The sequence below is a fragment of the Nipponia nippon genome, unplaced genomic scaffold (assembly GCF_047370975.1).
Source record: "Nipponia nippon isolate SJK-2023a ecotype South Korea unplaced genomic scaffold, ASM4737097v1 scaffold_4, whole genome shotgun sequence".
In the NCBI taxonomy this organism is placed as follows: domain Eukaryota; kingdom Metazoa; phylum Chordata; class Aves; order Pelecaniformes; family Threskiornithidae; genus Nipponia; species Nipponia nippon.
Genome location: NW_028262358.1, coordinates 75786295 through 75803470, shown reverse-complemented (window position 1 = coordinate 75803470; position 17176 = coordinate 75786295). Strand labels below are relative to the sequence as shown.

The 17176-nt window shown below is 36.8% G+C and overlaps 1 protein-coding gene across 3 annotated transcripts in view; it reads right to left on the bottom strand.

Annotated features, from left to right (window-relative positions):
- Positions 1-17176, bottom strand: part of AK9 (adenylate kinase 9) — a 71676-nt gene that overhangs the window by 18884 nt on the left and 35616 nt on the right. For all 3 annotated transcript variants that reach the window (XM_087777078.1, XM_087777079.1, XM_087777080.1), the window contains exons 18-23: positions 16812-16913; positions 8032-8238; positions 6945-7066; positions 5743-5955; positions 4884-5150; positions 596-714 (exon numbers count right to left, since the gene is read on the bottom strand). In XM_087777078.1, coding sequence (XP_087633204.1) covers positions 596-714; positions 4884-5150; positions 5743-5955; positions 6945-7066; positions 8032-8238; positions 16812-16913 — 1030 coding nt within the window. The remainder of the gene's footprint in view (positions 1-595; positions 715-4883; positions 5151-5742; positions 5956-6944; positions 7067-8031; positions 8239-16811; positions 16914-17176) is intronic.

Sequence of the window (17176 nt, the reverse complement as noted above, 5' to 3'; positions counted from 1 at the left end):
CCTAAAAAGCCAGTCTGCTTTCTAGGAGTCGATGATCTTATTTATTTATGCAACAATAATCCACATTAATCACAGTGTTATGAATATACTTTCTGATATGAAAGGAAGTCTGTTGTGCATACATCACTGGAGTACAGGTTGTGATGAATGCACAAGACAACCTGATTCTGTGTTACTTTGGAGACCATTGATACTTTGTCCTTGGTTTCCACACCATATTTACAATATATGGAAACCAACAGTTACAGCTGGATTCCAGCTCTCCATGTTTATTAATTACATCAAAACATAAAGGAGTTATTTACATATCTATCCTGTAAACCCCTGAAAACTACCCGGCTATTCAGGAGATTCAATCCAATTTAAGTGCACTAAGTACTTTTGTCCAGTCCTGTGTAAAGCGCATGAGACATTATATTACTGTCAGAGTGTCAATCAAAATAGAGCAACAAAACCAAGACTGAGAGGTAGGCCATGATGCAGAAGAAGTACAAGAGGATTGAAATAATCTCTGCAATAGTTATTTGTAATTGTGGATACAATGAATGATATACTTCCTAAGTTTAATTAAGAAAGAGAATCTGATTGCAGTTACCGGAATGGCTCTTTCCTCCACCAGTCAAGAACAATGTTATCAAGGACTTCTGGAGGCAGCGCCTCATTATGCATTAGATTTGCTTTGATTGCTTCTTCTTCATCAGTTAACTCCACTTCCTTTATATAAAGAAAATCCACAAAAAATGAAAAAAAAAAAAACAGAAAGAAAGAAAAATCTACCAGACACATTTATTTATTTTTGACTAAGTAAGGTACTGTCTTCATTTGATTTAAACCAGCAGAAACAAAGTAAACTCATTTACCACATTTCACTGTGCTACATTATACATTTTGGGATATTTTCCACATGCTTGGGGTTGAGTAATTCCGTAGACCTAAAATCAAGCACAATTGTCAAGTATTTAATTATACATATGCTCAATTCAGAGAAATAGAAACTGAAATGATCACAGTTTCTCCTAATTGCCTACAAGTTTTCCACTTATTTATACATGTTCTCATGCTGGAAGACTATCTGCTCTACATCAGAATGGTTTTTTACTTTTTAAAAGCAACTTCTATCTTTTGATGCAATCCAAAGAAAGATGTCAAAGAAAGATACGTGAGGTTACTGGGTATAGGCGCATGACCAGAAATCAGAAAGATAGCATTGTTCTGCAGAGCAGTAGTAGTATTAATGCCTAGTCAAATGCAGAGCATTCAAATACCAAATCTAGCTGTTAAGTTCTTGTGAAAAACTGGTTTTTCAGATTATGTAACACTGCGAGACTGATATGGCTGAGGATGCACTTCTCATAAAATGTCTTCCTGACACAAACTGCAGTAAAAAAGAATGAAAAGAGGGTATAGATTGGTGATTCTGGATTAGTTTACGTCAGTCACAATATGAAAAGACATGTTTTTACAAGTATACTGGGTAAAAGACAACACTAGAAGTCAGAAAATATCGCTGTTCCTGGCCTGCTGTGTTAATTTTTCATGGTAATATTCAGAGAAGAAAATATTATTTTCTAGTTAGTCGGTATTTTCTTTTCCTGAAAACAGAATGGCAAAGTTCATAAGAGAAATGTATCTGGTATCCTTTAAAGAGTTCAGTACTTTTTCTACCGTACCTTATAAAGGTCTCATTTGTAAAAAGTCATCTATATTTGTTTAAGATGACTGGATATACACTCCTGAAAGAGTGTGTTTTTTAAATGTCAGTTGCCATCAAACATGCACCTAAGTTGCATCCAAAGTCACTTGGAGAGAAAACTTAATATGCAGCTAGGTATCCTCCTGTCACTCTCAGCAAATCTGTTTAAGTTGTCCCCTGAGATTCTGTTGTGAATTCATTACAAAGTTCTGCTGTCCTTTCCTCATGTAGTAGTCATATTAACCCAAATGGCTCAAGAATTTGTTAGCATAACCTGTCATAAAATAAAGGAATAACCCTTTGGGGTTATTCAAAAGGATCCAAAGTGATTCAGGAACCCTCAAAATGATGGTGGGGAGCTTCTTACTGCAAGGACATGCCTGAATAAGAATTCCTATGCTTGACATCTGTTTTGATAATGTAGCCAAAAGAACTTGAGGATATGCTGGAAGCCACAGCTCTAATGTAGTGTGTGTATGAGTAATATTTTCTCTAGTGCCTGACATAGAGTATATATTAAAAGATGGTAGTATGACATAACGGATACCTAAGAAGGCAAAAGTGGTAGCCAGATCTGTAACACAGAGGCATCTTGAAAGAAATGTGTGAAGTGGGAGAAAACAGTAGAACCCATATAAAAATGTATCACTGACATCACCACTGCAGATGAACTGTTGAAATGGCATTTGTATCTGATAAAAGAAAAGAAACACGAGATGTGTATTCTGGGTACAGAAAAGACAATATCCCACATAGCAGTGGTTTGAAGGACAAGGTTGCTCCCCAGACCTGACAATGCTGTGAAGGCTTTGGGTGACACATACTAAAACAACCAGGATGATAACTTTTTGCTAAACTTCCCAGACTGCATGGCATGTTTTGTTTGCCTTTAGTATTTTTGCTTTGAATATTATATCTGACCTTTACCTTAAGCTTTGACAGATACACTTCTAGTGTCTTGTGCCAAAGACAATGATACAAATGAAATTAAATGAAATTATTTCAGAGAGGTAGGGGGTCGGTGAAAAACAGGATAGTCGGACAGTCTGGTTGTAGTCATACTCAGAGAAATGCTTAGGGAGTCCACAGCCTTGGAAATTTTCCTCTAGAGTTTTGTGCATGGACCAATGAATGCGTTTCTAAACTGAACTGCAATTGCATCAGTTGTGCTTTGGTCATGCCATCAGATAAAGTGCTTTACAAGTGTGAGAAAAAAATACTCATGTAGAAGAAGATTGTTTACCAGCAGATAAAAAGATGATGAGGAAAAAATACGAACAGAAGTGCCTTAGTGTAAGACATGTATTGATGCCAAAAAAATAAAGCTGAGAAAGCCAGCCATAACCATCAGTGCCAGGAACACTTGCCGTATTTTTGGCTGCGATGACCAAGTTGTAAACTGACTTGCCAAAAGAACCTCCTCTTAGATTTAACTGATGAAAACCTGAATTTTTGTTCTGACATCCATGATTTTGATCTGTACTCCATCTGTGTTAAAGCATTTGCTTCCAATATTACCTGCTTTTGTATTATTTTCATCAGGAACACTACGTTCCAGTTATCAGGGACTTCTCCCGCTTTTCAAGACAATAGTGAGTGGCCTTGAATGCACCTTTAGCAGTTTCCTCAGCACCTGTGAATGCACCCCATTGACTTGTATATGTCCAGATTACATAAATGATCCCAAATTTGATCCTATTCTGCTGTGAGTAGTACCACTCTTTACCCATGCTTTCCTATTAGGCACAGAGATCTAGAAGGCCACAGACTAGACTGTACTTGTAAAGACCAAGGTAAAGAAGGCATTGAGCATCTCAGCCTTTTCAAAAGGTCACCTGCCCCACTCAGTGGCAGACTCATATTTTCCAGGTCTTCCTTTTGCTGCTGTTGTTCCTGTGAAATTCTTCTTGCTACCCTTCAGATCCCTCACTAGTTTCAACTTCCACTGAGTGCTCATCTTCCTAATACTGTGCCTGGATGTTGTTTCTGCATGCCTCCTCTGTAGCCTGCTTTGCCTCCTGCATGCTTCCTTAGATCCTGTAGTAGGAAGTCTTTGAAGGTCTTTAAGGACTAGTAACTTGAAGGAACATAGCAGGTATCAGGAGCACAAAAAACATGGCTCTTAGAATGGGATGCAGAAACTTATTTCTTCCTGAAGCTTTGAGAGTTGGATAAACCCTTATTTGTATTGCCTAGGAAGTAGCTTTTCAATGTCTTTGTACTACACATTTTTTGAAAGATTTATATGCTGTGCACCTGTGTGTTGAGACTTCTCCACACAGTAAAGGCTTTTATCATATCCATTGCTGTCTAAAGAAGAATTCATATGTGTTGAAACCTTGTCTGTTTTTTCCAATATATCTAATAGAAGAAATCACTCTCTCCTCATAAACATTTATGTAAATGTTTATTGTTCAGGGAAATTATACCCCGTAAGAGATGGGTTTTAGAATGTATACGTATAACAATTTTCAACCAGTATTCAATCTGATTAAGAAAAAGAACTAATTTTCTGAAAACTATCATTCATGATTTATTTTACAAGTATCGTGAATATCCAGCTATTTTAAACAGTTTTTTAACTACAAGGCATATTTTATGCCACCTAAGAGGTTTTTCTGGTTTGAAACTCTGCTGCCAATAGGCAAAGACAACATTACAATCCAGATTACAAAACCTACTGTATTAAATAAATACTAGTTTACCCTGTTATGAAGACTGAAATATTTCTGATTTTTTGACAAGGTAGGATCACACTGAAGGGCTGGTAGAGGCATTCTATTCTTTTGCCCCAGGAGAGAGTTCATTGCTGGTGAACACTTCTAAACTCCTGTGCAACTGGAGCGCATGAACCAGACTGAAACTGCATATTATAAATACTTGACGGAAACCATATCTTCCTGTTATTATTCTGACCTTCATTATTTTTTCCTCAGTTTGTCTTCCTTAGCCGTGTTTAGCATTTATCTCTACTGTTTAGAAAAAACCTATACATAATTCTTGGAAATGTTTTGAAGAATGTTTTTGGCATTCATAAGAAAACACTGTCAAGAACTATTGTTTCCACATTTCATCAAGTAAATAATTTAACATAAGTGAGTTTTATCAAACTAAAATTTTATAGGAAATTGCTATTCTGGTCTAAAAATGGTTATTTTGTGTATAGACATAAAAAAGATCAGATTATTACCTGTTTGCTTTTTTCAGTCTCAGTTTTAGTCATGGTCTGAGAGAAGTTGTCCAGTTCCTGTGATAGAATTGGCATTTTATTGTCATCTTCTTCAGCTTCTTCATCAAAATTGGGCCCAACTTTCTGTTTAGTTTTGGGTAAGATCAATTCCTGTAGATATTCTTCAAACTGAATATGGAAAATGCCTAATTTGTCTGCTATCTGTCGTGCACAAGTAGTTTTACCTGTTCCATGTGTCCCAAGTAAGCACACCCGTAAAGGAGGAGCCTATAGGAAAGAATTGGAATACTTTATAACAATTTGGAGTCTACAGTGCCCCCCCTACTGTTTTTCACTTCCAAAATATCATTATAAAAATTGCATCAAAAATAGTCACATCATTTTGCATTTTAATTTTTCCAGGCATTCTACTGCTGTTCCAAACAGACTACCTGCTCTCTGGAAATACTTAACAAATACACTATGGCAGTTGATGCCAGTAGGTAAAAATGAAACCTCATTAGACAATTCTGGTAAATCTTCCCTTCTTTTACCCTTCTTCCATTTACAAAAAAAGACTTCAAGGTAGTAAAAAACCCCCAATATTTGTGATTTGTTAATCACATCTTATGATTATTGTAAGCCTTTATAATCTTCCTCTCTTTTCTGCTTTATTTGCATCATTAATTCAATGTGTTAATTTAAATGTACACTAAAAAGTCACTAGGGAAGCAATGTGTTATATTTGTTTCAAGGGCTTGCCTGATATATTTATTGTTACCTAGAAAAAATCAGCAATAATAAACAATTATAAAAGGGAATTGAAAATAGTAATTTTAATCTCTTATTATCTGCTTTAAACAATTTTGAAGATTCTCACTTGTATGGGTTCATTGTGAGCCACATACTCCTCAGGGTTCTTCAAAAATTTATCTCTGTACTCAGAAGTTGAAAAGTAATAAATCTTTTCTCGATATTTAGCTGCATGTTCATAGAGTCCTGGGTAAAGGACAAAGTTCTCTTTCAGACTGACTGGACAAAAGTGTTTTGTGTCTCCCATGTGCCTTTTCTTTTCCTTAGTTTTTTCTTCATCCTGAAAATAATACAAAAATTTTCAAAACCTATTTGAATTCAGTAGTTCACTTAGATTAAGTAGATCAAGTAGATCAGATTAAGTAATGTCAAATACATCAACTGATCATTGAATGAGAATGGTATTCTCAAGATAGTTTGTAAGCTGAATATAAGCCTATGAAAATACTCAGTTTTTAGATTCAGAGTCAGAAAACAAACTGTCCAGTCTGGTGAGACAATTATTGAGAAAAGAATGACCATTTTAAATTTGAAATCATAATATCATAGTTAGCTGTGGAAGACCAAAATTAAGCTAGAAGTATCTATGATAAAATCTTTTCCTGTTGTGTTCTTGAAACTCACTTTCTGTTGCTTCTAAATGTGCAGAAGTAGACCTCTTCAGAAAAGGCAATGAGAACTGGTGTTATGAAGTCAGATTACTTATCCAATAAAATTAATTTCTAAAAAATCTATTCAATACTGCTCCAGTACAGTATATGGATATCTTGTACTGTTAAATTTGGGGATGGGCATCTTCCAATATAAGATGAAAATAAAAGAAAGGTGAAGCTAGACCTTTAATTTCATTAAAGTGGGTGTTTGAAAATTATCAATAGCTGAGATGAAACAGAGGATTGCACATTAGGACTCTGCATCTTCTGATGTTTACATGGTGGCTCACAGAATCATTGTTAGTTGACAGAAATCAAAGTTCACCTTTGTTTCTTTAATAAAACCCCTCTTTGCCATCTGGCAAAACTCAGTACATTCATTCTCTCTATTATCATGGGTTATTTATGCTTCTTGCTAGAGTAGTAAAACTATCAGCCAGAACACAGGAATACAATGAAAGTGTTCTTGAAGCATATGCTGATATTTATTCTGTAAGAGGGCTGAAACCAGATCATACAAAATCAGGTGCAAAATCTGACTTCTCTGGGGTTATGTTCAAACTGAAAATAAATGAGTTAAAATAAAAGCATAAATAGACAAAGCCAGCATGCTTACTTCTTCATCTTCATTTTCCTCTTCTTCAACTTCTTCTTCATCTTCCCCTTCAGCAGCCAGATCTTCTGCTTCCTCATCTAAGTCTTCAGCAGATAATTCCCAACCATGATATTTAAAAGGTTCTGAAAAGGTTAATTTTTTTTTTCTGTTTCAATATATTTCATTTGGCTATGCCAGAATATATTCTCTTCGTCCATAAAAGTAAGCACATATGTGAAAGCAAATCATGTCCACTGTATATTGCATTTCTCCTACTCATATAACAAAATGTTCTCCCCAGATGTAGGAATTAATATATTGCTTCCTCCAAAAATGGAAATTCTACTGGTTGTTTTTTGGTTGAAGTAAATTGGTATTTTCAATGGGAACTTGTAGTACAAAAGTATTATACAAACACAAGCAGATAGTGTCATTACTGTTTGCAACAGTTTTTTTCCTATTGTTCATTGGGGAAAATCATCAGTCAAATTTTATTTGATTGTAAAGCTAGCACAATAGATGTTTTGGTTAATAAAATACTTGCATTGTAGTACTGATAGGAAAAATCTAGTATTAATATTATTTATCCAGTATTCAGAATTGTTAGAGATTTGAGCACACAAGTGAAGAAAGGTAATTTGCCAAAAAAATATCAATACTATAAAACTCCAGTCTTGAAACACAATCTGTGCGGGTGGGTAGATTAGATTATTACACACCCTGAAAGTCTCATTGACTTCAACAAATACTGTACATTAGTGAACCTTTGTTATCTATCCATTTCTCAAACCAGTATCCTGACATGAACAGATAGAGCAAGTAACAGGGGAACTGCACTGTCAGAATGTTTAGGGAGGTGTTATGTACGTATTTGTATAGCCATATCTGTATTTTTCAAATATCTATATTCCCCACTCTTCCTATGTCTTAAAGGCTGCTAGCGTGCTTTTCAGCTCACCCACAGAACACAGCATGTCCTGTTCCCACTTCATGTGAGCAATACAGAACTGAGTATAACCTACCCCTCCCCCCAATATATTCATCATACAAGCTCTCCAAAGTCCCTCTTGGTAGGTTAAGTGTAAATCACATAAACAGTATTACTTACTTTCCATAACCAGCACAGTTTGATTAAGCAGACTTTCTGGAGTTTGCTGAGCAATCTCTAAAACAACACCCTGAACTAGAGACGACTGCTTGATTTCTGACTCCACTGTTTGCCAGTCATGCATGAAAAGGTCAATCTTCCTTTTAATTACTTCCATTTCTGGTATATCTGGAAAATCATCCTCTGCAAACTCAGGTAGTATGATTTCTGAAAATCAAATAGTGTATAGAAGGTAATGCTCCTCTAAAATGTTTTACATTGAAAAATTATCATATGCTTTAGGATTATTTTTATTTTCCTCAAACATGGTGGCATGGTTTTTTAATGCTGCCTCCTTCCCCCCCGCCGTAATTATGAATTATTATACTACTAGTTTACAAAGACACTTTGAAAATGCCAGATTCATTATGTTGATATAGTATATACTGATGCTTCTCCAGGAAAATAAACAAGGTCAAATTACTTAACTAAATTTGCATATGGTTATTTAAATCAGCACGCAAAGAAATATAACGACTCTTTCTGCAAAGAAATAAAAGGAATATATATTAATTTAAAAATTACAATTTAATGATGAACAGTTTTTGACAGGCTATCCATATGGTCATGCCTCATATGGAACATGCCAGTATAGGAAGAAATAAAGAGAAGGAAAACTGACATACACTGCAAAGAAGCAACTTCATGTTCTGACATGGTTCAGGTTCAGTTACTGAAGCTGTTGTGGAGTGTTCAGGTTGCATATTAGGTATCTGTTCTTTTTCAAGTGGAGTGTGTTCTCTTTACATGAATAGAAATATAGTGCATACTACTAGGTGATAAGATCTCAATATACAGATGTTATTAATGAACTAAACCTTCATTTACTCAAACAAAGGCACACAGATATATAAAGATCAATGTGGCAAAATTGCAGAGAAGATAGAAGATTTAAGGGAGAAAGGAAAAAGAAGTGACTAAACAGAGAAGTCCACTTCAGTGTAAATATTAAGGATATGAGGGATGGTATTGAAGACTGAAATCCTAAACCGATAAAGGCAAAGCAGTGCGCTAAAACACTAAACCATGCAATATGAGAGTTCTTAAACAAATTACAACTGATGCCTCTAAGCATAACTAACAAACGAGGCAAGACAGATGCACAGAGATTATGATCCACCTTTTAAAAGTGATCTGTAATAGGAATGTCTCGATTCCTGGATACCTGATGTTTAATCTTTGCAGAGATGCTGAACAAACTTTTGCCAGTTATATGAAACAGAAACTGTGGGTGTTAAACAGCTTGAAATTTAGATCTATTTGTTCAGAGAACTGGAATATTTCCATTTCACAACCAACACTGCAACAGAATTGAAAGAGGGAATTAATTTCTTCTGACCTTCAAGCCTCATTTATGTGATTTAACCACTAAACCAGGCCTCTTTAGAGTTATGAATGCATCTTTCCAATTGTGCATTGTTATAAATGTACAGAAATTAATGAAGAAGTTATCTGTTATGTATTCAGAGACAATTTGTCCATACATGTGTAATGAAAAATTAAAGTTTACAGCAGATAATGGCATAAATTATGCACTATATATGCATTAAAATATACTGAGTATCATAAAAGAATCGGTGCCAATTTCAAAGAAAAGTTATTTTTCTCCTCATTGATAATAACTTTAAAAACTCCAAACAAAATAATACTTGAAACATGTATTTGTAGTTCTTCAATCTTAAAACTTGTTTTCAAATTCCCATTTATAATAAGTTATCTGTTGAGACATTTTGGCTCTTCCCAGTGAAATTGATCAGCATGCTAGAATTACTGTGATAACGCATTGTCCTGGAAGAAATGGATATCGCATCTATTTATCCTACTGAGTGCAGGGAGAACACACAGGTGTTGAAGGCTGAAGGTCCTCCCAAAAAACAGAGGAGTTGCCTCATACTTGAAAGTCCCTGTGTTATTCACAGGATTCTCAGGAGCAACTTCTCTTACGCTATTGGCAAAGCCCCTGCAAGTAGCAGCAGCCTAGGTTATACAATCATAGAATCGTTAAGGTTGGAAAAGACCCTTAAGATCATCGAGTCCTACTGTTAACCTAGCACTGCCAACTCCACCACTAAACCATGTCCTCGAGCACCACGTCTACACGTCTTTTAAATACCTCCAGGGATGGGGACTCAACCACTTCCCTGGGCAGCCTGTTCCAATGCCTGACTACCCTTTCAGTGAAGAAGTTTTTCCTAATATCCAACCTAAACCTCCCCTGGCGCAGCTTGAGGCCATTTCACCTCGTCCTGTCGCTTGTTACTTGGGAGATGAGACCGACCCCCACCTCGCTACAGCCTCCTTTCAGGTAGTTGTAGAGAGCGATAAGGTCTCCCCTCAGCCTCCTCTTCTCCAGACTAAACAACCCCAGCTCCCTCAGCCTCTCCTCATAAGACTTGTGCTCTAGACCCTTCACCAACTTGGTTGCCCTTCGTTTACCATGTTCTTGGAGCATGACTATGTGCTGTTCCCTCTGCACTTTCTCAGGTATATGCTTATAGGGATCTTAAGAATATGCTTACTTTTGCAGACAACAGCATGTTATACCTATGAACTATAGAACCCAAATACTGGTGCTATGAAGAAATACAGATGTATGAATGTGTGGAGTAATTCTAAGAAGTACCAACAATGAGATGAAAAGTGTAACCCATTTCTCTGGATGCTAGAAGTCATCCATAATTATAGAAGGAAAAGGACTGTGCCTGTAAATCCCATCTGCCAGTCAATACACTCTAGGACAAGGAGCATATAAATGATGATAATAGTAATGCAAATATGAATGAATAAATAAATGAAAAATTTTTAAAAAATTATATCATCACTTCCCTCTGTGGATACTTGGACTAAGAAACTCTCACAAAAATTTTGGCTTTAATGAAGCTGTGTCTGCATATAATAACTTGTTTAATCAGTAAGGGTAAGAAAAGACTTTAATCTCTTAAGATACGTTGTGCAGAAATTTGTAGTGTCAGTTGTTTAAGATCAGAGAAGGCCAAGCCTGTCTCCTATCACTGTCTCATGAAAACTAAACACAAGAGGTTGAAACAATGCATTAATATAAATAAATTCACAGGTACTACTCATGGTAAACATGATGAAACCATACCAAATGTGCTGTCATACTGGGTGAGCAAAATAACAGAGAGATAGCTGCTTCCACTGCTATCCATTTTGCTGAAAAAGCCAGACGGAATTAAGAACTTGATGTTGACAGCAGATATTGAATTAAAAACTTGATATTGACACATTACAGAAAAGGACAAAGATACTCATTGGTTTCTAGGGCTGTAATTAGAATCATAGAATCATTTAGGTTGGAAAAGACCTTTAAGATCATCAAGTCCAACTGTTAATTATCCATTTAGACATTGTTAGGCCCTGAAAGTCCTGAGACAAAGTTCTGTCTCAGCTAGAAGAAGATACAGAGGTGCCTAGATGACACCATCACCACCTTGTCCTACTAAATCATGAACAGTCTCTGGCAGCAGCGATGTGGTGCTGTTGCTGCTGTTCCCATTCCCTGCACCCATATAATTTTCAACCCTGATTTTCTTCTTTTTCTTATCATTTTTCTTTTGTGTTCTGTTTAATAAGTCTGATATCAGTGCCTTCAGCTAACAGACAGAAAAGCAGTTGAAAGCAATGACTTAAATGGTCTGATATTACTATAAGTTTCCTGGGACTTACAGTGTGTGCTGTGTTTGTCTTTTGCCAGAAATGAAAGCTACAAGATTTTATACTTTGCTATAATTTTCCTCTCCTCTTTTTGTTTCTGTCTTGTTTTGAGTTTGAAAGAGCAGGAACGGCAACTGATTTTTACAAAAAAGGACCATTACTACTATTTTTCCTTATATAACTTCCTACACAGAAAAAGGACAGGTATTAGTAAAAATGAAAGCCTGAGGTAATGCCTTGTATGTTAAAAGCTTTGACCATTTTCTTAAAAATACAAAAGCCAAAAACATTAAAAACACAGTGTTTTATGGTTACTGCCTGGCATTAAGCAGGCCAATGCTCACTATGTGAAGTTGCAGCACTGTAACATTCATTTTGAGCTTGCCCCAACTGAAAAATCCAAACAATTTTTCTGGCTCATGAAGAGTTAAATTGCCCTGTTATATTTTTCTTCTTTAAGAAAACTAAGACTTCCTCCCAGACTGAATGTCTCTCACTCTTCTCTTGTGGATTGTTGAAGAAATCCACAAATGCCACATTTAATTTTCCAAAAGAGAACCAGATCAAAAAATGCTATTACTAAGCACAATGTAGCTGGATTTCAGTGATTAGGTACCAGCAAGATTTGGCAGGAAACAGGACTAAACGTAATGGTCAGAGTAGAGATGCTCCTACCTTTTTTCTAACATGCTACCAACTAAAGCATCGCCTGGAAGTGTCAATAGCAGCTGGGATATGGGAGTGCCTGCAGGACAAGGAACACATCTAACAGATTTTTCTGGCTTGGATGGCTAAGCTACCTATGAAGCTATTATATCAAAGGTCAGTGCCACTGCTGTCTTCTAGAAAAAAGCAAGCCAGTATCTGCCTCCAGTGAGTTAATTGCCAAAGAGCTAGAGTTAGGGACTCCCATTCTTTTGTCATCAGCTAAATTTAAAAAGATGCAGGGTTTCAAATACATGCCTCCTTTGACATTCCTTCATGGCTCACTAAGGTTGGCCCCTTGCTACTTTGCTACTTGTACGTATTTCTACAACCCTTAATTCCATATATGAAACCAGGCACTTAAAAGTTAGTATGGCAGTTTTAGGCACTGCAATGTCATGTCTACATCTCCTTGTGGGTCTGGGTCTTAATGTGTAGTCCTCTAGAAATATAGTAAATTTCTAGATACTTAGGTGCTTTTAAGAATTTTATTCTGCCACTTATAAGGCTGAAACTTCCATTCTTTCAATACCCCCATTTACCTCTACTATATATATATCATAAATTGAGATTTGAAACAAATCAGGCCCTCTATGGCAATTCATATGCTGGCTCAGGGGCCTGAGGGCACCCCCGGGCCTGGCTGTCCCTGCCCAGGCCCCTGGGGCTCCCTCCACCTGCCCACGGCCCAGGACCCCATGTTAGCCCCCAGGGCTGTTAGCCCCTGCCCCAGCAATGCAGCAGCAGGGCCAGTCCCCACGCCCCCACAGCCCTGCACGGCCATGGGCTCTGCTGAGGTGGGCCCACCCGCGGGCCGACATCCCAGCCCGGCCTCAGCTCGTCCCTCTCCCCAGGGAGGTGCCCAGTGTCCAGGGCCGGAGCTGCCCTGCTCCTGGCTGGGGTGGTGGGACAGGCTCTGCCTGCCAGGCCCTGTCCTGATGGCACATTACCACACTCTGCTCCCAGCTCCCTGTTCCTTTGGGAGCAGTTGGCCCTCACAGTGTCCTGACATGCTGTCCCCAAGATGAACTGCAAAATTTTATTTTAATTGAGCCATTTTTAAATAATAGGTTAACAAATAAGCATTTTGGCAAGTATTTTTGTGACCTTTTGTAACAAAGAATACTTAATGCATTCCCCCTCTTCTTTTTACAGCTTTGAACAACACAGCTACTAGACTGACACCTCAGTGGCTAACCTTCCCTCTATTTGAATGATTATTAGTTCAAACATAAACCAAAAGTGCAAACGGGCATATCATTAAGCAGAAACACCTTGCAGATTTCAAATAGTCTGATCTTGAATTAGGAATTAATTTTCTCTTGAAAATGTTTATAAATGTTTGCATTTTACTAAACTACACATTCATTCTATATACATCATTACATTAGTTATCCCCTGCAATGACATTTCTGTCTCTTGCCGTGATTCTAAACAGGAACATGAAAATACCTTCCTTTTTATGTACATTAAAAGGTATTGTGTAAATGTCACAATTAATTATGTTGCATTCTGCAGTGATGTATTCCAAATGAGACAGAGATGTAGCCAGGTAAAACCTGCTTAAATTTGGCCAGCACTAATGCATTATGTAATGATGATTCCATTAGGAACACAGATTTTAAGAAAATAAGCAAAGGGTACATGAATAACTAGGTTACGCTAGCTGCTTTTTGCACGTGTTATCCCTGGCACATTCACACTGTAAAAATCACATGTGCTGCCTTGTGAACCACAGCCCTATTCAAAGCAATAACCTATGGAAGATGGTAATGTGGGCTGTCTGGATCTAGCCTTCAACAGACCATCTTCTATAGTCCTGCCCTTTAAAATCCTCTCAGTTCTGAGTAGGTCGTGAAACTTTGGAAATATACAGGCAGAATAATGGATTTAAGTGAATATTTGACATCATCTGAGACAGAATATTGAACATGGTAACAAATCCATTCAATAGAGTGCTTCCTGTATGAACCTTAATCTCAGAAACACTTACAATTCATGTTACACCTCTCCTGACAGGCCGTATTTAGCAAATGATGGACCAGCATGTGTTCCAGCGCTGATTCTCTACGCTAGGCACATAATTCCATCAGATTACCTCTATCTGAGAGTTTTCTTGAGTAAGAAAACTTATCTAGCAGCAATTATTGCATACTTGCAGAGTTTTTAAATAGCTTACACAGGCCTAAGTGAACTGGAGAAACTTTCCCCTGGAAAGAGGGGAGAAATAACAAAAGAAAAAAGGTTTACATTCCTAGGGAAAAGGGACAACCCAAAAACTGGACAACCCAAACATTATTTGGTTTTGGTTCAGGTATTTGAACCTTATTATGACAAAAATGTTGCCTTCCTGGCATTTGGGTTGTTTCAAACCGGGTCTCAGGGATCAAAAATACTGAAAATGCTTTTAAGTAGGTAAGGCAGCTGTACCTTTGATAGCTTAGATATGTTATAATAATTCTGCTTGCAGAGGTGATTTACAGTGAGATGATATTTTTAAAGAAATAAGAAACATAGTCAAGAAAAATACTTGAAAAGACAGTAATGGTTTAAAAATAAATGGATCTAAAAATGCAAACAAGTTTTCTTCGGAGGAGGTGGCAGTCTATCTAACAGTGCTATTCTTAATTTCTTTTCCTTTTCAAAGAGGAGTTAGGAAACAATCCTCCCCAGCCCTAAATCTGGAGCTTTCACAGGGAATGCCTATATGGCAATCTCTCATATTCTTTTGCTCTGTGTCTCTTTGCTTTTACTGAGTATAGTTACCATAGAGACAAACAATCCTTAAAGGCTTTCTGCCCCCATGTTCTCCAAGTGAGTTGCTGGGGAAGGAAAGGCTTTAATATCTTTTTTTTCCAGTGTTCTGCTGGTATTAGATATGACTTGTTCTGCCCTCAGTCCATATTCAGCAATAAAAAGATGAAAAAATCCTTCTTTCCTCTCCTCTCAAACCCTGCCAAGGCTGAGACAGAGACACCATAAGCCAGCATGTCTTCTTCATTAGCGTTTAACTATCAGAATAAACAAAAAGGCAAAATGTAGGATAACAGTGATGCTTCCATTTCTTGGAACTGATCCATATTTCATTATGAACATATTTTCATTTGTCTTTTTGAAACAGACCATGTAGTTTGCTTATACAGACTTTTCATTACTTACTTATAAATACATGCTGCCAAATAACTTTCAGCATATTACAGTGAAATGTACTTAGTAGACAAACTTATATTGTGTGTACTGATTTATGGTGTTTGGAAAAAAAAAACAGTTTGGTTTGCAGATTAAGTTGATTCTTTCTAATGCATAAAAATGTGTATATTTAACAACTTGCTATTTAAAATAAAATGTTTTATGTTGGATTTATTTCTCTTTTGGACTTAACATATACTAATCATTCTAGTAAATAAAAGCTAAAATGTGTATTTTAAAAACTAAAGCAGACCGTCTCCATTAAAGATGAGTTGCCTTCGAAGTGTTTCGAGAGAACGCTACTATAGGATTTCGTATATCTTTTCAGTAGCTTTTGGTTCTGTAGAGTTCCATGTGCTGCAGAATTTTACCTTATACCGAAAAGAAGAAAACATGACTGTGTGAAATCTAGTAAGGTGTTAGCAGGACAACAGATGACTAAGGAAAGTACAGGACATATTTTGATCATTCGCATCCAAAGTTAAAATTCATCCATTCCCATTTTTCCCAAGATCTCTTGCCACAGGGAATGGATTAGTAATTTCCGATTCATGTGGATATAATATTAATTTAAAAATGGTCTGTAGAACTGGGGTTTGGTAAAATCACATGCACGTGTTTGTGTATACTGCAATTCGATTATTTCCTGGGTTTTTTTTTTTTCCCCATTTTTTCCTGGTATTTTCTTCTCTCTACTTTTTCTTTTTTTGGGGGTCACAATCCATGAGAGTGAATTTCTAAAGTCTGTTTTCCTCCGATTTCCCTCCTTTATCACTTCATCCTGTAGAGAGTGCTCATGGATTTCTGAATACAAGAGGTTACGTCAACCTGGAATTTCAGCAATGCTCACCTTATTTGTTATTTCCATAGATCCCTGCACACATTTACTGATTTGGTATTTAGGCAGTAGAGGCAATAGTGGGATTTTGTTGTTTTTCAAAGCGCAAATAGCTGGTGCATTATTTTTAACAGAAAATAACAACATGCCTTTAATTGCATTTATAAGTGTTTAAATAACTTGAACCTGACTATTCCGTTATACACTTCTTTAAAAGAAAAAAGTTAAGGTAAGGAATGATATTTACAGCCAATAGTACAAGCTTGCAGAAAAGGAAGGCATACAATTCTTGATACTTGCTAGTAAGAAAGATTATACATGCTACAAGGCCAACCTGTAGGTTTAGATTCTTCTTTATAAACTGCAGAGTCACTGGACTGTTTCTGGGGCATTTGTTCAGTTTCAGGTGGAGGCTGCTCATCATCGTCCTCAAATTCTGTTGGCACAAATAAAATCATTAGTACCTTTAACAAACCCATTGAGGGGTGATGGAGGCACTATAGAAATAAAGATATTTCTGGATCACATGGCAAAACTTATATTTGATCACCTGCAAAAAAGGAGTTAGTTACTTTAATGCTCAGGTATTACACACTGACCAAAACATTTTAAGATCAGCTACCTGATCTGTGGGGAAAGGCAGACCACCTATCGGATGCCACATGACTGTGAATAAAGTGGAGAAGCACTTTATTTAAT